General features: G+C 33.4%; 1 protein-coding gene across 2 annotated transcripts in view; it reads left to right on the forward strand.

The window, feature by feature from the left end:
* Window positions 1–22,933, forward strand: part of COL4A2 (collagen type IV alpha 2 chain) — a 273,441-nt gene that overhangs the window by 170,177 nt on the left and 80,331 nt on the right. For both annotated transcript variants that reach the window (XM_074192025.1, XM_074192024.1), the window contains exons 12-20: window positions 343–384; window positions 850–942; window positions 4,265–4,300; window positions 5,122–5,172; window positions 6,433–6,477; window positions 13,701–13,754; window positions 15,783–15,849; window positions 20,485–20,595; window positions 21,350–21,499. In XM_074192025.1, the coding sequence (XP_074048126.1) occupies window positions 343–384; window positions 850–942; window positions 4,265–4,300; window positions 5,122–5,172; window positions 6,433–6,477; window positions 13,701–13,754; window positions 15,783–15,849; window positions 20,485–20,595; window positions 21,350–21,499 (649 nt within the window). The remainder of the gene's footprint in view (window positions 1–342; window positions 385–849; window positions 943–4,264; window positions 4,301–5,121; window positions 5,173–6,432; window positions 6,478–13,700; window positions 13,755–15,782; window positions 15,850–20,484; window positions 20,596–21,349; window positions 21,500–22,933) is intronic.

Below are 22,933 nucleotides of genomic sequence, written 5' to 3' on the forward strand. Positions count from 1 at the left end.
CTGACCATTTAGCTATGATGCTATTTTTCTAAACTGTCTAATTTCAGTCCTCCATCTTTAGAGCATACTTTATCCTTGCCTGATTTTTTGTGGCTCTTTGTTCCTGAATAAGTTATGTGTAATAATTTGTACTTATACACTGATGTTGTATAGATGAGTATTTGTGGAAATAATCAGAAACTCTCTTCTGGCTATCGGTTTTATTGAAATAAAGCCAAAATATTCTGTAACTTCAGTTTTCCCTCCAGTAATGTTTCAGAGAATTAGAACTTTAGTGAACATTCCTCAAAGCTTACCTTTGTTCAGTGTTACCTACCTACTAAAAATTATTTCTCTTTTCAGGGCAACAGAGGCCTTGGTTTTTATGGCGAAAAGGGTGAAAAGGTAAAGGACCATGACAAATTAAAGTGCTAACTGAAAGTAAATTATTTATGTTTAACATTCAAAAAGCAATTCTTTTCATTGCTGATTATTCCTTTATTACGTGTTGATGAAAATACATACATTTGAGTCAATTTACCTAAAATGAGGACCCTGATTCTTCACTGTAACAGAGAAGAAACCTATATCGGACACTTAATAATTACCTAGCTGTGTGACCTTGGGCAAGTCACTTAACCCCATTGCCTTACCAAAAAAAGCTATTACTTCAAGGAAGCTAGGTGGTGCAGTGAATATATCACCAGCCCTGGAGTCAGGAGCACCTGAATTCAAATGTGACCTCAAATGCTTAATACTTACTTATCTGTGTGACCTTGGGCAAGTCACTTAACCCCATTGCCTTGAAAAAAAAATTTTTTTAAAGCTATTACTTCCACTGCTAAATTGTTCTTTATCATTGCCTAACAGGGTGATATTGGACGGCCAGGACCCACTGGACTTCCATCAGAAATTGACCAATCTATTGGTACCGAAAACATAGTGTACCCAGAACAATATAAGGTAAAGGTGCTGCATTGAAATTCAGTAAATAATCTGAAGTAAGTAACCTTTTGAAATTGTAATCTTTTGTGTCCTTGAGCAAGGGCACATAGTGTTCAGCAAAAAGAATTTCAACAACAAAAGAGCAAATGTTCTTTCCTCTAAAGAAACAGTAGATCTTCTAAGAGGGGACCAAATAGACATTGATGATAGGGAAATTGGTGGTAGCCCCATAAAGACTAGAGTTCTTTTGAAGTGAAAAACTCACAGACTAGCCCTGGAGGTAGAAAAGCTCAAGATTTTTATTTTACAAGCCTGCAATATTCACAGATTAAACCTTTTTTTTCTGGAGAGACAATAAGCTGCTTTGAGGACAAAGCTCTAGGTCAGAGTACCTGAGGAAAAGAGAGAAAGGAAGCCAGCTATAAGAGCTGACTGGGCTTAGATTAGAATGAGTCTGGCCACCTTGAGCTGAGCCCATATTTCTCCAGTGGCATAAAAAGGGGAGCATATGGTTCTAGCTTAGAGAGAGAAAGTGACCAACCTGCAAAGAAGAGAGGAAAAAAAAGAGAGAGCTCCACTCCAGAAGACCTTGCTTAAATGTATTTCTATACTGCTTAGCACCTGGTTCCAGGTATTCTCCTGGAATACAAATGCCACAAGGACAACAATCCAAGGAGCTAAGACAGTACTCATTGTACATTGGTGGCCTTCAATGCACTAGTCTTTCTTGTCCCAAAGGGTGTGATCTTCAAGTCCAACATGGCTAGTTTTGGGGCCCTGTTTCAATATTACACCACTGAATTACTGTATTGACATCAAACATTCCTGCTACTCTGATATGGTATGGAAATTTTGTTAAATTCAAGGCAATATGACATTTCAATTCCCTAACAATTATTCTTAGAATTCTGGTTGTGCCATAGGAAAATGATCACTATGATTACAACAAAAATTCTAAGCCTAATTTATAAGAATTGAACAAATTTAGTTTTTCCTAAAGACAGGAGAAAATGGGCTTCAAGGATAGAGGTTTTAAGGATCTAAGTGGGTTTTTTTTGTGAAAAACTAACCAATCTCTGAATCAGAAAAGTAAGAAAGGCTTGGACTTTAATTCACAAGTTACTGCAAAAGTTCACAGGTTACTACAAAAAGTCTACAAACTACTACGCAAGTTCACAAGTGGGGTCCTTTTGAGAAGCAGGTAGATAGTGAGTTTCTTAAAGGAGATAGTAGTTTTCAAGTAGATAGTAATTTCTAAAAAGATAATAAAATTAAGCAAAAAGATATAGTTTTGAAAGAATAACAAAGAGGACAGTCATTTTAAAGGGATAGTAACAAGTGAGGAAAGAAGATGGGTAAAAAAGTAAAGCTAAAGGAGATAGATGAGGGGATAGTCAAGTTAAAGGGGGGGGGGGGAGAAAGGAAAGGAAACTTAGATCAACATAGAACCAGTCACATAGAACTGGGACCATGGGGTCAGAACACATGGATCCAGTTTAGAGAAAGGAAGAGGAGAAGAAACCAGAGCAACCCATCCAGGAGGTAAAAAGAGGCCCAGTCTGGGGCCATTTCTGTGGTGGGAGGAACAAGGGTGATGCTTTATGAGTGGTTTAGTACTTGATTTCAGGTAATCTCCAATGCACATGGCACAAAGATAGCCCCCAAGGAGTGATTAATGCACTCATGGAGCATGAACAGCATTACTGAGCATGCTCCTATCCTAAAGGGTGTAACCAAGGTCAGCCTTACTGACAAAGTCCAAAGAAGCTTAGGAAATGAAGTTCACATGGAAGATCCAACATGGAATATAGAACACTGTCCCACTCCCCCCAAGTACAGAAAAGTTTCCAATGCAAAAAGATTCCAATATTTCTCTACATCCAGAGTTCTTCATTATTATAGTGAAAAATTGAATTCTGTAAGATGAAGTCAAACTATTTTCTCAATGTTATCTATGGAACAATAATTTTTCACTGAGTCAGTTAAATTCACTTCACCCAATCTTTAGAGTTCTTAATAATAACATATTGTAATAAGAATCTTTTGGAGATCTGAAATAAAATTAACATGTTCAGATCAAACCTTTTATAAGACATACAGGTGTACTGTAAAAGTACAAAGTTTTTTCATTAAAGAAGTGTATTCAGGTTCACGATTGTATTATCATAATTAGAATTAGCATTTTTTTTATTCTGGCCATTTTGAGAATTATCAAGTGAATTTTGGAGATAACCATTTAACTCTTGGTCTGCCTACAGACATTAAGACATTAAAAAGTAACTGCATAGAGAATATATGAGTTAATGAATTAGTATTTATGAAGCTCTTCAATTGCCATTATATCAAAACATTTCTTTATGCCTGAGAAGTAATTACTGGTCAATTTCAATTTACTTCAACAGAGCTGTTAGAAAAAAAACTAAATTTTGAAATTTTAGTTAAAAAACACCAACAACTATGAAATCAATATTCCAAATTTGCATTATATTAAAGTGATAAAGTACTAATGTTGGAGAATGAAAGATCTGAGTTAAAATTCTACTTTAGATAGTTACTAGCATTGTATGACCCTGGGCAAGTCATTAAACCTGAGTACCCACATCTGTAAAGTGGGAATAATAAAAGAATTATTATGAGGATTATTTAGATATTATATGTAAATAATTTTGAACAACTTTAAAATGCTACATTAATATTCATTATTATTTTTACAATATCATTATGCAGATTAAATCTATTTTTGTTTTTTTCTGAAGGATAGAGAATCCTCATGAAAGAGAATAATAATCCTCAAATTTCACTTATCCCCACTAATGGAGAACAAGGACAAGAATAATTTCAAACAGAAGCTAATCTTAAAGTTCTTATATTCAGGGTAGCGAATTTATGTCTTTGCATCAAATTAACTTTTCAAAAATTAAATTTTAATTATAATAATTATAATTTAAGATTTCTCTTGAGTATATAGCTTCCACAATGATTCAAATATAGATGCAGTAGAGCATAAGATGACTAATATTAACATTTTACCATAGATATGCTTTAAATAGTTCATCAAATTTTATAATTTTGGATATATCAGATATTTTACAAAGACACCCAAACAAATTTTTTAATTTTATTAACATAAACTCATAAAGTTCATAAATCACATGCCCATGACTCCTAATTATAAATTATTACAGTCTTTTTCAGTTCATGTTATTATTCAAGTTAACAATTTCCCCAAAATAATCATTTTCTTAAGTACATGGCATTTCATACAATAAAATCTGACATATTTTGAAATATTTTAGTTGTTGGTTTATTCATTGTCTTACTTTTTGCATGTTTTTTATAGGGTGAAAGAGGAAGCCAAGGAGACCCAGGCAGGAAAGTAAGTTAGCTGTAAAATATCTTTATACATAGCTTACTATTTAAAAATTCTGTTATTTGAGTTTTTCTTAATTAAAATATTGAAATATCTAGAAGTCATGAACACAAGCAAGTGTCAAATGTCTGAGATCAATGTAATGGTTTTTAATGAATTAATTTAACTTGTATTTATTATGTACTGTGTACCAAGGTCTATTCTAGGCACTCGGGTCATAAAACCCATCTTCAATGGGTTTATATGTTCTACCGGAAAGTCTCAATAACTTCTAATTCTAGTCTAAAACATGTCACATTATAGGAGAATTATAGTAATAGATCAACAAGCATTTATGAAGCTCATTTTATTTTCCTAGTACAAGCAGAAAAATTATATGCTCACAAGGAATTTACCTTCTAATGGAAAAGCCAACATAGAAAAAGAAAGCTGAAAAGGTGATGGTGGTGGGAGATAAAAGCATTCAGTACACAGGCATTGTAAGAGAAAGTCTAGGATGTTCCCACCTGAAACTCCTCCTTAAAATGAACTTTCTGGGTGGAATAAGTCAGAGCAAGAGATTACTGGGATGGAGGATATTTCCAAAGGGTGAGTGAGATTTGGGGTGGAGTGAACATCCAGGTGAAGAGATTTCTGGGGTATTGTAAAGAAAAACCAGGGGGAATTGATTCAGCCTAGAGATTCTATGAAGGTTAAATTGGTAACACTTGCAGTTAAAAAAAAAATATATTGAAGGCTTCTGGAAAAGTGAAGGATCAATCACACCACCAATTAGTCTTCTATTTGCTAGATCATATACTAATTCATCTATATTCTTATTCCCCTAGGGAATTTCAGGAAAAGGTGAAGAAGGTATAATGGGTTTTCCAGGACCACGGGTAAATCAGTCACTTTATAAATATGTATATTTTAAAAATCTAATTTTAGTGGCATATGGAAGTAAAAGACAGAAGTGTTTTACTGATTTTCTAGCTTTGCAATCAAAAAACAAAAATTCAAGACATTTTTGAGCTATGGGGTCTCTCCACTGACCCCCATGTAAGGGTAGATTATATGAGAAAGTTTGTTCCTAAAGTAAACAAAATTCTAAAAGAATAAATGGAGTCTTTCATTTTTGTAGTCTGTATATTTCTATAATCAATTTTCCTCCATGCTCTTGTATCACACTAATTATACTATGTGCCTAACTCCATAATTTGGGAGAATTGACCTCAATAGTTTTTTACTCTTCTTTGAGAACTCTACAGAAATTTGATCCAGAAGTTTTTCAGGTATTCTTAGAATATTTTTTTCTAATTGAATATATCTGGCAGGTTGCTAAGAAATAATTCACATGAAAGGAAACCTGAATAATTATTTTATTCCTACAGAAGTTATAATGTTTCTTTCTCAGAAAAAACTTTGGCACACTGAAGAATATTCTTAGCATTTAGAGCAATACTATATTTGTATCCTAATTTGAATGTGCATATTGTCTTCCAATATATAAAGAATCTCTGCAGAATAATTCTCCTAACCACTGATTCCCACACTTCTGTTATCATATAGGTTAAGATAATTGCAATGGGAATATATAACTTTGTACTGGGTTTCCTTCCAAGTTGAAGAGACTAGAACAAAAGAATGAGATATGTTTTTGGAGGAAATAAATGAAAAGGCTAACCAAGATATTAGCTATAAAACTAACAAAAAATTTTTAATTCAGTAAAACTAAAGATTCTTTGACACATGTCCTTTTCTTCAAAAATGAAATGATTTCCAAGATACATCCACTAGTCTGATATTAAAATATACAGGATATGAAATAAGTTTCATCTATCCCTCCAGGTGTAAATGGGATATCTTCACCAAAATGGAAGTTCACACAGACACCTATGGTGTGGTTCTCTGATACCTTCTTGCTGTGTTTCACACCCAGTAGTTCATTGGCATTTATTTCTCACCACACAGAACTAGTTTTATACTGAACATATCATGTTTTGAAGCTGTTATCTTTTTTAAAGTTAAAGGCCATTTAAAAGTTTAGATTTTTGAGAGGAGAGGAAAAGAGTGTCCTATAATAGTGTCTGACATAATATATTGTCTTTCCTGGTGACAAATTTGGGACCATTACTGATAATATTATTTTGCCAATTCAGGGTCCACCAGGCTTCAATGGTGAAACTGGAGAACAAGGAGAAAATGTAAGTGTGGGTCACCAAAATGAGTCTTTTCTGTATCTTTGCACACACATACACACACACACACATACACATAAATGGGAAACATTTAAAACACTATTCAAGTGTTCAATACTGTTAGCTCTCTTTTCTCTTCAGTCCCTTTCAGAATGATGTGGATCAAGACATCCTTCATTTGTTTACTTCCATAAAATTTAAGTCATTTAAGTTGTTCCATTGTTCTCTTTGCTTCTTCATTTCCTAACTTTCTGAGCTCAGCTTCAAAGTTCTACATCTTTTAGCCATAGATGGATAACCAAGGTTATTATAGGAATAGCTCAGCTCACTTCTTCTAGCTCACTCATTGATTATCAAATTGTCCTATCTCTTTAATATGTAAATCCATTGGCCCATTTCCAAGGGAAAGTTAGATTAATGAAATTTCTTGCAGACTGAATCTGATTTTTAATACTGCATCCCATAATATCACCAAAATAAAATGCAACCTACTATTTCTTTATATTTAATCCATACATTAATAATACCCATTTTAATGTTTGCTGTTTTTTGTTTTAAATTAGACAAACATGTTAAAATGTGTTCTTTAGACAGATTTTTGACCATTCTAAGAAAAAAAGTATTATATATATCTAGCCCTCATGTAAAGTCTTTTTTTAAATGAAATATAGTTTACTTATAATTTATTTTCTTTTAAATTACATAGAAGCCAGTATGAAAAACTGATTCATTTTGCAAGGAATATTTTAGTTACTCATCCCTTCATGGCACTAATCACATGAGTGGTAGTGACAATAGAAGTCTATCTAGAAATGACTTTGATATTTAAAAAATACACTATTATAACTAATAATAATAATAATATATCCATAAACATATTTCTGTGATCCCATTTGGACTAACAGTATGAATTTATAAAAACAGCTGAATGGGGCTGAGAACTGAGTTTATGATCACAGAGCATAGCAATAATACTTCTTCTGTATATAAATTGAATCCATGATTTCAGTAGGAAGGTACTCTAATCAAACATAAACATAACTCTGAAAGGCATTTCAGAGTCTTTTTTACATTAGATCCTCAATTCTCCATGCTAACAGAAAGGAGCACAAACACAGAGAATTGACATCCACATGTAATCACTTTAATCTAGTTTAGTAATGTAGACTTCTTCTGTCCCTTCTTGTTCTACCTTGTTACTTAGAAAATGTTTCATTGGAGACAAGGATATAGTTTAATCAAGGAGTATAGTACCAAGGGAAAGGAATTGCCATGAGGTACAGTCTCAATTTGAGCTCTTTTCAAGCAACTTTAAAAGACCTAGGAAAGAAGTATAAGTCCCTTCCTGGAGATCATTCTGGGCATTGACTTCCAAGACAAATTAAGAACCATGTCAATAAACCACTGGAAGATAACTAGAAATTAATGATATACCAAAAACTAATTTCATGTTAGGATCCTTATTTCCATCCTGTAATTATAAGGCTAATACAACTGGCATTTTTTGAGTTATTCTTCAAGGCTCATCCTTCACCTGCTTCTAATGGATTCTGATACCACACAATGGTTATGGTCTATAACTTAGGAATCTTGGTTTTATTAACTCTTATGTCTTCTCACTTGGTTTTTATCATAAGTGGATTCCATGATATAATACCTTTGGATTCCTACTTACTGGTTCCTATACACATTCTCCAAACCTATGCTGAGGCACTGATATTGCTTCAAAGGTCCACAACACCTAATTATTAATTATTGATGGAATTCTGAAAAAAAAAAAATATATATATATATGTATCATAGAGGAATAATAACATAAGGATGGAGACAAAAGTTGGTATTCCTCTCCCAATCCATAATTTAAAACATAGAGAAGGTCTCAGAATTACAGGATTACAGTTGAAAAGGACCCAGAAGTTAGTGAATCCTACAATTAAACTAAAATTTCCAACAGGTGGTCATCCAGACTTTGCTTGAAGACCTCTAGTATCAACAAATACACTGCCTCTGTAGGCAATCCATTCCACTTTTAAACAACCATAATTATGAGGGGTTTTTATCCCTCTTAAATCAAATCAAAATTTGTCTATCTGCAATTTCCACACATTGTTCCTAGTCTTTCCTCTGAGACCAAGCAGGACAAGTTTCATCCATCTTCCATTCAAATGTTTAAATACTTGAAAATGTCTGCCATGTCTCAGAGTTTTCTCTTCCCAAGGCTAAATATCCCCACTTCCTTCAACTGATTTTAATTTCTTATATTTTACTGGTCTGTCACCTTCTTGGTCACACAGTCATCTGACAAACTGGTCAGTTTCCTTTGTTTTCAAGTTTTTGCAAGGAAAATGGTGTTAAGTGGTTTGCCCAAGGCCACACAGCTAGGTAATTATTAAGTGTCTGAGGCCGGATTTGAACTCAGGTCCTCCTGACTCCAGGGCAGGTGCTCTATCCACTATGTCCCTTAACTGCCCCTGGTCAGTTTTCTTTTAAAAAGATCATGCCCCAGGAGGTAGCTAGGTGGCACAGTGGATAGAGCACTCGCCCTGGAGTCAGGAGGACCTGAGTTCAAATAAGACTTCAAACATTTAATAATTACCTAACTGTGTGACCTTGGGCAAGCCACTTAACCCCATTGCCTTAAATAAATTTAAAAGAAAAAAAAAAGATTATGCCCCAAACTGAAATCAATAGTTAAATTTGGGCCAGGGGTAGATTTTCATTCTGAACATCATACCTTTGTTATTGCAGCTTTAGATATATTATCTTTTTTTGGATTCTGTGGTTGTCGAATCTTTGAGTGCATAGTTCACTGAAACTGTCCAGATCAATATATTTATCGCTAGTCTTTGGTTCTGGTCACTCAACAATTTCCTAATCCCCCTAAATTATACTTTCATCTAGGCTGCACCAAATGTCCAATGACTTAACTGAAATTTAGGCATAAAAAAAGGTTATTTCCTTTGACCTAGTAACCTAATTCTAGGAACCTTCTCTAAAAAGGAAATGTGATTAGTTTATCAGAAACCATGCTGATTCCATGATGGCTCTTCATCATTAGTTTCCCTTTCTGAGTATTGTAAACCATCCCCTTTAATATATTAAAGAATTTTTCCATGAATCAAATCAACTTTATTGGTCTACATCCAAAGGATTTCACCTCCTTTTGTTCAGTTTCAGTCCAGTGCCTTCTTACCTGAGTTCCATGGCTCCTCAAAAACCATCCAAGATGGCTTTATGAGAAGTACTGTCTAATGTCACAGATTCCTACTGAGTGAATTTACCATATGTATCAGGCAGATGCTCCAACCACATGGTATCATTGTTTCTTTTGGAATTTTGTGAAGCCTGGCCCAGATGTTCATTTCTGGCTAATTTAATATAGCTCTTCTCTTTTGGAACAGCTTGGGAAACAATAGATACTTTCTGTCAAATGGGACTCTTTCAGTTGCTAAGAAGACATGCTTTATTTGATAAGGGAGTGGAGGGGAGGGGAAATGGGAAATAGTCCGGGCCCATACAAATAACTCTATCATTCTACTATATAACATTATGAAATATGACAGCCACTTCTACCATGTACTTCTTTCTTGCCAAGTTGTGTTACCTCCTGCTGTCTGTTCAGCTGTGTTCAGACATTTAATATTATAAAATGTAACTAGAAACCAGTTGCAGCTTCAGGGGATCTATTGTAAACAACAATTTTTAAAGCTACATTTATAAAGCATAGAAAAGAAAACTTATTCCCAGAAATATATTTTGGCTTCTATCATTAATATGCACGTCCCTCTCTTCCTATAAACTTATAGAAGTTCTACAAGACGTACCCTTTCGAAAAGTAAATGATTAAACTTTTTTTGAATTCAATATTCTTTTCCTTTAAAAATAAATATTATTGATCAAGTTTCCAGAAGACCAAATTCTTCATTTTTCCTCTAATCTATTCCAGATAATCATTTAAAATGGAAAGGCACTTGTGACTTGATCCAGAAAACCCCACAAACTCATATAATTCAAGAAATTCAAATCTGTGTCCACTTCAGAAAAAACTCATTAACTTCCCAACCTGTCGAGAACATGCCCTATCTGAAAAGCTACCAAGTATTTGAAAGATCTTACATTAAAGAAACAATTAAAACTCCTTTCCATTGATTAAGTGAAAGAGTTGGCATATGTGCCCCACAAGTTTGGATACAGGACCATCAATTCCAAATTGGTACTGAGTTCTTATGGCAAATGCTTGAAACTGCAGAGAAAAAAATCAGAATTTAGTGTCTTAATTTTTCATCATTGAGCATATAAGTCAAGAAGGCTTACAAAATGTCCAATCATATATAGAGCACTCATGGTGATATCAATCTATTCATGAGTTTTCCAGCCATATGAAATAATATTTTTTGAAAAGGAACACATTGTTCCTAAGCCATTGGAAAAGATTAGTCAAAAGGAAGGGGGAAAAAATCCCCAAAAAAATTTAAGAGAAAAAATATCTAATTGCACAAGTGTAATTGTGACATTAACAAACAAATAAAAAATTAGCAACTTTTAAAAAAATTAAATATCATAATCCTTTCTTTTGCTAGAATAGGAACATGTTTCTTAGCTGCAGCTGACTTCAAAATAAGCAAGAGTTATGGAAATATTTTAATTGATATTTAACTACAATTGTTCTTTACAAGTCTTCATTTGAGAACTTAATGTCCTTTGGGAACATTGGACCCACAAGTAGGGTTCTACTAATCATTCCTTCACGCATCCTTCAGATAAGCACGATTAAACCCCAGCATGAAGCAAAAGGAACTGATCTTACATTTATATGTGGTTATTGAGTTAAATGAGTTTCATATGTACTATTACAAGATTCAATAAAGGAATTTTAAAGTTATTAATGAATATTCTGAGGTGGAGACTGATAGTTTTCAGTTCAGATTTCACATTAAAACCAACATTCATGTTAAACTATTTCTTCAGCCTGCAAATTTGACAAGTGTCATCTATGCCTTTTATTTGAGTTATTGATAAAAATGTTGAACAGCATAGGACAGATTTCTATAGTTTTCACTAGGTACTTTTCATCCAAGTTGACAAGAAGTCATTATTGTCTAATTGGGTCTGATCATTCAACCAGTTCCAAATTCACTAGATCTGTATCATCAACCAGCTCATATTCCATCCTCTTGTTTATGTGAAATCAAGTAGTTTAGTCAAATGCTTTGCTGAAATTTAAGTATACTATATCTAAAACATTCCCCTGATATACCAGTCCAGTTACCCTATCAGAAAAGGAAGAAAATTCTGGCAAGACTTCTCTTCTTAATGAAACTGATTAGCTTTTAGTGATCATTGCATAAGAATTCCCCTTTATAAATATGTCCTAGTATTTTGCCAGGAATGGCGTCAAGCTTGATTATGTATAACTTGCAGCCTATACCCTCTTTCCTTTTTAAAAACTAGGACAAGATTTGTTCTTCTGCAGTTCTACAACACTTCTATTATCCACAAAGTTCATAGGTGGAAGGGCTGACTTAGATTTTCATACATCGTTAAATATAAATTGATTGAACAAATAAATCTAAGTTATTCTCAGTGGGATTCTAAACAAAAGTTCCTCTTCACAGAACCATTTCTTCAGATCATCCTCCAGAGCCATCCTGGTGTTGTCACCCAGTTTACTCTACTTGGAGTGTCCCAGTACTCCCTCTCCCTACCAGTTCCCATTGGTTTAACTATAGTTGGTACTACTCCCTGAAGAGTCTCCACATTGTCAGTTGTTACAAGATGGATCCTCTATATGATTTTCAAATTACTGAAAAACTTAAAAGTATTACTGCTGCTCTGAGACCCAGTTCAAAGGAGGAGTACTTAAGTGTAATCTTTTAAAACTTTAAAGTCTTTCTTAGTTATTCACAATACTCAATTATACAAAACAGCTTGATCCCTACTCCATACACTATAGGAGAGTTCACTGTCTTCCCAGAAAGAAAAACAACTTCTTTGAGCCTTTTCCTTTTGATGTCCATATCATGAGTCGTCATGATTACTTGACAGCTTGATGCATTTATGATGATGGTGGTGGTAGTGGTGGTGAATTTATTGTCATAGCATGATTAAGTCTAATAATTATGGCTATATCTATGTGATACAACATAGCATAGGTATTTGGTGCTTTCTACTTTATTTGATCTAGACACACACTTCCAATTAAATGATTATGAGCAGAAATCTAAGCCTCATTAGAGTTATGCTGTTTGTGTGATACTTGGAAAGACAAGGTAAAATGTTCTGTCTTCACAAAGAAAAATAAAGAATGGACTCTGCTTATCAAAGAAATCAATCAAAATGTTTCTAAGTTAAATTTCCTAGAATTAAAGATTTTAAATTACCAAGATTTGTCTTGTCCTTTTGATTTTATTAAAGAATAATAGCTAGCTATATTTAATACACACACACACACACACACATATATATATATATATATATATATATATATATATATATATCAAAATGCTCTGATCATCATTGATTTTTTTTTAAACCTGAAGCTGATTAAATTAGGTTGATATTTTAGTCTATGTGATTCTATGGACTATATTGATAAACCATTTCCAGATTTCCACTTCAATTTTTTTTTGCAGATACAGTCTATAACAAATTCTTTTTTATCTCTGTGTCAGTTATTAGGTATGCTGAAGAGCAAAACAAATAGGAAAACTTGGAAAATTCTGCCTTCTCTTTTAAATCTTAAGCTCCACCTAGTGTCAAAGAGAATTAAAACCAAAATCAAAACCTTGCTCAAACTTTTAAAAGTCACAAATTAAATTAATTTCAGTTTAATCAAATTGAAACTTGTAATTTAAAGCATATATCCCTAGACAAATAGATGACTTAGTTTTTCAAATGTGTATTAGCCAAATAATTGACAATTTATCTCACTGATAATGGAGTCTTATTTGTTTGGAGTTCTTGCTATATCTGACTTTGGCAAGACAAATTAAATTCCTAGACTGAAAAAAAAACCTCACATTTCTTCACATACACATCTATAAAGGAAAACTTAACTATTTCAAAAAAAGTACTGAATAATTGCCCCCAAGGGAATTAGAAATCCTTTTAAACACATTGCCATAAAAATTTGAAAAATATTTAAGGAAAAATGCCTAGATGAATAGGTATATATAGAATCTATAATGAATAGATTCATTTTTTATCTTGTACCTTTTTTCCTCCCTTAGGGAATAAGAGGAGCTACTGGATTTCCTGGAAATGATGGCTTTAAAGGACCACAGGTAATATATCTTTATAACAAGTATCAAAATATTTTGTTCGTCTTTGATCAAAGTATTTTAATTCATTTTTCTTGTGTTTGATTAGAATCTGAGAAGAATCATGATGCTTGATAACTAACTATACACCAGAAATACTTTGTTCATATCACACCTCTAATACTGTTGTGATCCTGGACTAACATTTAATTTCTCAGCACTCCAAGCCAACTTGTTGCACATACAGTTAGCAACCAGAATAAAATGCAATTGAGAAATATTTTTTAAAATAAATAAGAATACAATAAAACATGGATAACATCACATTTAAAAAATAATTCAAGAGGTGGAAACTTCCTCCCCATTCTACTTGCTCTATGAAACTCTCTAAGACCCCATTTTATAGAAATGGTGCCAGTGAGTTTTCATATCTTTCCTGTATCAATTAAATCACAGATTCCATTCCTATCCCTATCCCCATGATTAGATTACAATTCCATCAGTTTGTTCCTCACCTTAGTATTGTAAGTCTGAGCATTCTTTGATGGCATGAATAAACTGCATTCAACCCAGGCATTTTAAAAGTTTTATGTGCCACTTGTACAAAAATATCCGTAGCAGCTCTGTTTGTGGTAGCAAAGAATTGGAAATTGAGTGAATGTCCATCAATTGGGGAATGGCTGAACAAGTTGTGGTATATGTACCTAATGGAACACTATTGTTCTATTAGAAACCAGGAGGGATGGGAATTCAGAGAAGTATGGAAAGATTTGCATGAACTGATGCTGAGAGAGATGAGCAGAACCAGAAGAACAATGTACACCCTAACAGCAACATGGGGGGTGATGATCAATCTTAATGGACTTTCTCATTCCATCAGTGCAGCAATCAGGGACAATTTGGGGGTATCTGTGATGGAGAATACTATCTCTATCCAGAGAAAGAATTGTGGAGTTTGGACAAAGACCAAAGACTATTAACTTTAATTTTAAAAAATATCTTATTATGTAATTTTGCTATCTCTTATATTTTATTTTTTTCCTTAAGGATATGATATCTCTCTCAACACATACAATTTAGATCAATGTATAGAATGGAGACAATGTAAAGACTAACAGACTGCCTTCTGCAGAGGGTGGGGAGAAGGAAGCAAGATAGGGGAAAAATTGTAAAATTCAAAAATAAATTAATAATTTTAAAAAGTTAGCTGTATAAATAGAAAATAACTACCCATGATGGTGGGCTGTTAACAATAATTACTACCCCTTCCTATTTATTTCTGAAAACCTGTAGATAGGAAAAGTTCCTATACTTCTTTTACTAACTTGCTTGATACTAGAGTTGGGGATTGGGGAAAGAAATGATCTGCACCAAGAAATTGTCTCTTCATCATAAAAAGAATGAGGAGGAAAGATAGATAAAGATGAGAGCTAGCATTGAAAACTGAAGCTAAGAATTAGTTTGATAACTGTGTTGAAAGAAAGCTTGTTCCTACTTGTATACTGCTGCCAAGGAACCTAAAACCCTGAGTAAAGGTTATTAATGAAAGAAGTATGCTTTTATCTGTATATTATCTACATTATTTGTCCATCACAGAACATATGCCACAGCTGGAATTACAAAATGATAAATAATTTGACAGCAACTGTAGTGATTAGTGAGGCAAGGTCAAAAGAATTTATATAGGTATTGGTCAAAAGATAATAATTAGAAGAAACACTAATAAATTTACAATAATTTGAAGGATCTAAGTGCCAAAGAGAAAGAAAGAAATAAGCAGAGAAGTAAAATTAGAAAAAATATGGGGAAAATAAATATTGTAGACTTGAGATTGAATTTAGAGGATAATTTAGATATTTAGGGAATTAGTTCCTTAGATACATAATAATGAGAGTGTCATACCGTGCATCACGTATTAATAGCTTTATGACAGCAAGAAATTTTGCCCTATTTAAATAACATATAAGTTCAATTTTGTTCTTTGGAAGTATTTTTGCAAATACTTTAAAAGATTTTCTTCTAAATAAGTAATTATCTTTTTTCTATCTTTAGGGAGACAGAGGTGACCAAGGTCCCCCTGGGAAACCTGTATATTCGCCCCACCCCTCTGTAATTAAAGGTATTTATGTCATTTTTGCTAATCTTATTCTATATAAAAGGGGATAGGAGGATTGAATATGGAAAAAATAAAGGCTTGTTAAGGATTTTCATAAATAACCTTCTAGCAGATTAAGATTATTTGGGATTTTTTAACCTTAGAAAATTTGTATGTTCACCTTCTACATCTTCATAAAGAGATTTTTAAAAATTGACTCTTCAAATCCCCCCTTGCAGGCTGGCTTTCATCTCCATTTCTTGATTGAAACTACTTTCTCTGAGGTTACATATTATCCCTTTTTTAAAAAAAAAATTATTTATTCAGGTCAATGGGGTCAACTGACAGTTAGGCAATTATTAAGTGTCTGAGGTCACATTTGAACTCACGTCTTCCTGACTCCAGAGCCAGTGCTCTATCCACTATACCACCTAGATGCCCCAGCATATTATCTCTTGTTTTGTCTTTTTTCAGATGAACTTTTATGACATTAATTATTCAACCAATTCTTTAAGTTGATCTACATGCAGAAAAGGATTGTTATTTTAGTTCATGGATCTATTTAAATAAGTTTGTTAACTAAAATCTGGATTGGGATATTTTCAATTAGGCTGCTTAATTTGGAAGGAAGGAAGGAAAAGACAAAATGAGGTATATCAGCAACTATTTCCCTACTTGTCTCTTAATTGTTAAAACCAATTGTCTTTCTTAGTCTTCATTCTCCTTGACCTCACTAAAGCATTTGATATTCAACTGCACCACCTTCTTGAATGCACTCTTTTCCCATGATTTTTGTGATATTGCTGTCTCTTGCTTTCTTTCCTACCTGTCTAATGATTCCTAAGTCTTCTTTTCCTAGGCCTTCTCTTTTCTTTCTCTACCTACCCCCTGTACCTTTCTATATTCTCAATACATCTGAATTAAGTCTCATATTAACAACTGCCTGATAAACATCTCCATATACACACACATATAGTAGGTATCACTACATAAAAAATAGATATCCTCTCTTTGATAACTGCCCCATTTTTGTTGATTCTAGTTACTCAGGTTCACAACTTTGGAGTCAACCTTCTCTCTCTCTCTCATATCCAATTAATTATTTAGTCTCATTGATTCTACCTTCTATATCATCTCCCCCACCAACTATCCCCCCCTTCTTTTTATTCATACAACCTTTGCCCTCATTCAGACCCTAATAACTTCTGACCTAAATTATTATTATTTGGTCAATCAGCCTAAAGTTTCTGCCTCCTCCAAGTTATTCTCTATACAACTTTCCCAAGATACCATCTCATATCATCCAACTGACTTTTGGACATCTTGAAATAAATATCTCATAGGTATTTCAAATTGGAGCAGTTAGGTAATTCAAAGGATAGAGTGCAGGCCTGAAGTCAGAACGATTCATCTGTATGAATTCAAATCTAACCTCAAATACTTACTAGCTCTGTGAAGGAAAGTCATTTAACCCTGCTGCCTCAGTTTTCACATCTATAAAATGAGTTAACACTAGAGTGGCAAACCACTCTATTATCTTCACCAAGAAAATCCTCAAAGGGATCACAAAGAATGAGACCACAAGTATAAACAACTGAAAAACATCAAAAATAGAAATCTCAAATTCAGCATATCATTACTTTTCTCTACAAGTTCATCCCTTCTATCCACCTCTAGTCTTTATTACTTTTGAAGGTACCGACATCCTTCCAAACACCCAGACTCACAGCCTCTATATCTTACTCAACTTCTCAATCATACTCTATGAATCCAATATGCGTAATTTATTTCTCCTTTCACAAGATTTCTTACATATGTCTCCTTCCTGTCACTCACACAAACACCCCTGAAATAAGTTTTTATCACCTCTCCTAGACTAGTGCAATAATTACCTAATTGATGTCTTTGCCTCAACTGTCTTATGAACTCAGCAGTCAGAGTGATCTTCCTGAATCAAAGGACTGATCATGTCATTCCACCCCTAGTTTACTAAATTCCAGGTGTTCACTATTAATTTACTATGAAGTCTTCTATCATCTAATGTTCTTCACTTATGTCCACTACCTACCTTTCCTGTCTTCTTATACTTCCCTCTTTCTCTCCTCCCATACTGCCAAGGCCTTCCTTCTGAGATTATGTACCCTCTACTACATATATATCCTACATGTACATAGTTATTTATATATTGATTTGTTATCAATATTTATATTTTGTCATTAGTCATAAGAATTGTTTTTGCCCTTCTTAGCATCACCAATATTTAGTTACATGTCCATCACGTAATAAGCACTTAAATACTTAATGACTTACTGACAGTCCACTGAACACTACATTTCTATTAATCTTTCAGAATTGCACCTACTATGGGGGGGGTGTTGCAAGGTAGTGGGGTTAAGTGACTTGCCCAAGGTCACACAGATAATTACTAAATGTCTGAGACCAGATTTGAACTCGGGTCCTCCTTACTCCAGGGTTGGTGCTCTATCCACTGCCTACCTAGCTGCCCCTGCATCTACTTTTTTAGAAGCTCCATTATATTAGGCTTCCAGATTTTTTTTTCTCATAAAATAATGCCTACCTTAAGGCTGACTTTTAAGTTTGAGGGCCTGAGTTCAAGTTTGATTTCTTCCATTATCTGTGTGATTAGGGTCAAATCTCTTTTTTTTTAAAAAGCCCTGTTAAGATAATCTGTAAAGCCCCCCTTAAAACTCTAATTTAATGATCTTTTAATTCAGTGACCCCCCCCATTTTGCTCTTGCACAGTTGGTCTTTTGAACCTCAATATAGATTATATCTTGTTAGTTTCATTTCTGGATGGTAGTCTATAGGATTAATTTACCTTCTTTTATATAAATTTCATAAGCATGCCTTCTTTTTATTTTAGCAAATCTTTCATGAAATTGTATAATGAGAAGCTCAGAAAAGAACCTTATAGTACTCTACTATAGAATTGTTGGCATTAATTGAATAATAAGATAGAGATTTGAAACTCAATGATACCTTAGAGATAATCTTGTTCAACTGTTTCAATTAACAGATTAGGAAACTGATAGTGAACACTGAATCACTACTCTTGACTATAACTCAACTTGTATTTTATCTCTCCTGGAGGCTATCATGAAAGACATTATTATCAAATGTGTTATGGAAATCAAAATATACTAAACTTGATCTACTAAACTTTCTAATGAAAATAAAATTAAATTACTTCTACATTACTTTATTCCATTTTAAAAAAATCCTCTCAGATCTTAGTTGCCATTTTTATCTTGTAGGCTTTGGGAAAAGAATTTTTTTTAATGTTTATTAATGATCTATTATATTTTCCTAAAACATTCCATTACTCTTACTTTTAAGAATAAAATGTAAGCAATACCTATTTTTAACCACAATACATTTCTTTAATCTTTACCAATTTGAAGAGTTCTTTAGGGTGGAAAAGAAAATCTTTTTTTTTTCCTTCTGAAAGATAAGATTCTGAAATGAAACAGTGGCCAGGTCTTTTGATTCTAACTGATGTGACCTTAGATAAGTCATTTAAATTCTCTGGGTCTCAATTTTCTCACTCGTAAAGAAAGAATATTGAATCAGATGATCTCTAAAATCTCTTCTACATCCACCAGTTGGTCAGTTTAAAAAAAAAAAACTTTCACTGGGTAGAAAGCCTTGCTTCTACTTTGACCACTAGATGGTAGTACTATGTCATCAATAAGGCATAATGTCATTTTTTTTTTTTTAAGATTAGTTTTTCTTGAGGCCTGACAGAAATGGAAGAATAAGCCTCAGTAGAAAAATTTACCTCAGTAAAGAGGGAAATATATGTCTTTATTCAGCAGCATTCATACAGACATAGAGTTTGAATGTTGGAAGGAACTTCAAAATTAAATTTTTTTCAATCTAGTACTCACACCTTTAATTCAATATATAACATCCTTGACAAATGCTTATACAGTCATTGTTTAAACATATCTAGGAAGAGGTAACTCACTACCCATCAAGCTGAACATTCCATTTTTAGGCAATTATAATTGTGAAGAAGGTTTTGTTTTTGTTTTTTTGCTGAAATAAACTTCCCTCTAACCTCTATCAGTGGCTCCTAGTTCTAGCTTCCAGGCCCAGAAAGAACAGGTTTAATCTCTTTTGCACATGGCAGTTGTAGGAATCTATTGGTGAACTAAAATATCTAAAAATATTCCAAGAATACATAGTTTCATGAGTTACTTTTAAAAAGAAAATTGAGAGGGTGGCTAGGTGTCACAGTGGATAAAGCACTGGCCCTGGAGTCAGGAGTACCTGGGTTCAAATCCGGTCTCAAACATTTAATAATTACCTAACCGTGTGGCCTTGGGCAAGCCACTTAACCCCACTGCCTTGCAAAAACCTTAAAAAAAAAAAAAAAGAAAATTGATCTCTTGCTGACAAAACTTATATAGGGAAAAATAAGTAAATGTACATACACACAAATTCATTAGAAATGTGCATTTATAATATACATATATGCATATTTACATTGATACAAAATCCATTTCACATTATATGAATGAACTAAGTAGAATTTCATTCCTGTTTGGAAGATTTCTATGTTGTGGTTTGTATCAGTATGACATGTACTTAATAATTGGAATAGCAATCTTATTATTGTTCTGTGGGATGTTTTAGGTATAAGAGGTGATCCAGGAGATTCAGGGTTTCCTGGTCCTGATGGAAGTCAAGGTGAACAAGGAGACCCTGGCCCACCAGGTCTCCAGGGTCCACCAGGAGGAGATGGAGGTAACAGAAATTCACTTTAATGAAAACACTATAACTCTAAAAATTCAATACCAAAATTGCATATGGCATTTTAATTTTTTTTTTTAATTTTTAAATAAGAACTAAAATTCTAGGACATTGGTTTTATTTTTGTTTATTTAGGATTTTTTTTTTTGTAAAATTGTTGACAGAATTTCAAGGCACACAGACACATAGATTCATCAACTAAAATTAGTCCATGGTGATAGTATGGTCTAATGAGAAAAGTACCAGATTTAGAGACAGAAAACTTAGGTTTGACTCCTATGTTGATATCATAAATTAATAAGCGAATAAATAATAAAACTTTCTAGGGCTGAATTTAGGATTTCTTTGGAACTAGTAACTCATATACAAATGTTTTTTTTTATGGAAGAGAATTTTTTATTTTTTGAGAATAGACCTCTTTGTCTCACCCAGACTGAAAATACAATAGTCACAGACATAATCTCAAGCTTTAACTCAATCTACTTCTCTGACCCGGGCCAGTGTGCTCGTCCCTAGGCAGCCTAGCTGTCCTCTGTTCTCAGCACCTACCATATTCTTGCCAAACTTAGTGTTTTAGTCCTACTTCAGCTCTAGACTCAAGTCTACCAGCCTTTAGTCTTTCCCATTAGAAAGGATTATAACATGCACCACCATGCCTCACTAGGAGCACAATTTTAAATACAAATATTAATGTTCTGAAACAATTTTAAAGTTATGGTGTTGTCTGTTTGTGTTTAATGGAATTCAGATGAAGGAAGAGGCCTTCCAGGTGAAATGGGAGCCAAAGGTTTCATAGGTGATCCAGGTTTTCCAGCTCTTTACCCAGGACCTCCAGGTACAGATGGAAAACCAGGACCTCCAGGACTCCCTGGACCTCCTGGTCCACCAGGACAAGCTGGTAAGTGGAGAAATAATGAAAAGCAAGTTTGTTGTCCTGAGAATAAAATATTTCATTAACTAGATTTTTACTAAGATACTTTGTATTTTAAAACACATTCATTACTGACCCCTGAACTACTGCAAAATTCTTTTTTGCAAGTCTTTCCATGACCATTCTTTCCCTTTTTAATTCATATCCCTTTCATCTAAATCCTTTATCATTTCTACATATTTCATGAGTTAGTTATCTTACAAACTGAGATTTCTCGGGTTTCATCTTTTTGCTAAAATGTTGCAACAAATATACTTCATATTTCAGAACTATCCTAAAAGCCATATTTACTGCTTTAAAGTCTTTAGCTATGGGAAGCTAAGTTCCTATAAGAGCTAGGTTTCCTAAGTAAATGGTGCTAGTTGAGTCCATTATTTGTTGGCAGTGATGCATGGCAAATTGAAATAAGAAAAAAAGAATGTAGAATATAGAATTATGTCTTTTAAAAGCTCAAAATTGAAAGTTAACTTTGCCTTTATTTCAGAACCTCAATTTAAGTATGATAAAGGCATAAAGCATTCCATCTTGCCATGCTTTATGATTTGCTAACTTAACTGGTTTGCAAACAGAAATTAAATTACTTGTGTTCCCTATTGGATACTGATGAGGGAATTTGTAAAATAGATGGAATGCTATCAGATGACTTTCACCAAATAAAGTAAAAAAAGAGCATTCAACATAAGTTTTCGTCCCAAGACATTTTTCCCTCACTGAAACATATTTATTTCTCAAAAATATTTTTAAGCCATCACATTGTACAAAGAACAGTCAACCTTAATGGACTCCTTAATATTTCTGCTCTTATAAGACCTTAACTATCCCCTAAAATAGAATAATTCTGTTTATAATAGGCACTTTTTTCAGAGTTCAATATCTTCTGGAATAAAATCATTGAATTTTTTTTCTTGATAACTAGATTTCAACCTACTTTGCATGTTTTGATGAATAAAGCTGTAGTTTTCACCATTTTGCAATGCCAGTGCAGTCCTGTCTAGGTAAAACAGTTTTCTTTTTAGTTTAGAAAATTTTGCTTGCTTAAAAGTCTGAGTCACATTTTTCTAAGCCAATGATAGGGAGTAACCCACAAATCAACTCCATTTTGTTTTTGATTAAGTTAAAATGTTTCTTGGTTTGTTGCTGTCCTTTGCACTCTTCTTACTAGAAACTTTGAGAAACTGTAAGAAATCCAACATTATTTTGCAACAGTTGACTTGGAAAGTGCAACTGCTGAGAGGAAAATCAACTGTAGATGAACTGTTTATACCTATATAAACTTACATGATTTAAAACAAGTATCCTTTGGAAGTCTTGTGAAACCTCTGGACTCCTCAGAATAATATTTTGAAATAAATATAATTAACTGGTGGCACAGTAGATAGATTAATGGCCCTGGTATCAGGA

Source organism: Macrotis lagotis, chromosome 6, assembly GCF_037893015.1.
Source record: "Macrotis lagotis isolate mMagLag1 chromosome 6, bilby.v1.9.chrom.fasta, whole genome shotgun sequence".
NCBI lineage: Eukaryota > Metazoa > Chordata > Mammalia > Peramelemorphia > Peramelidae > Macrotis > Macrotis lagotis.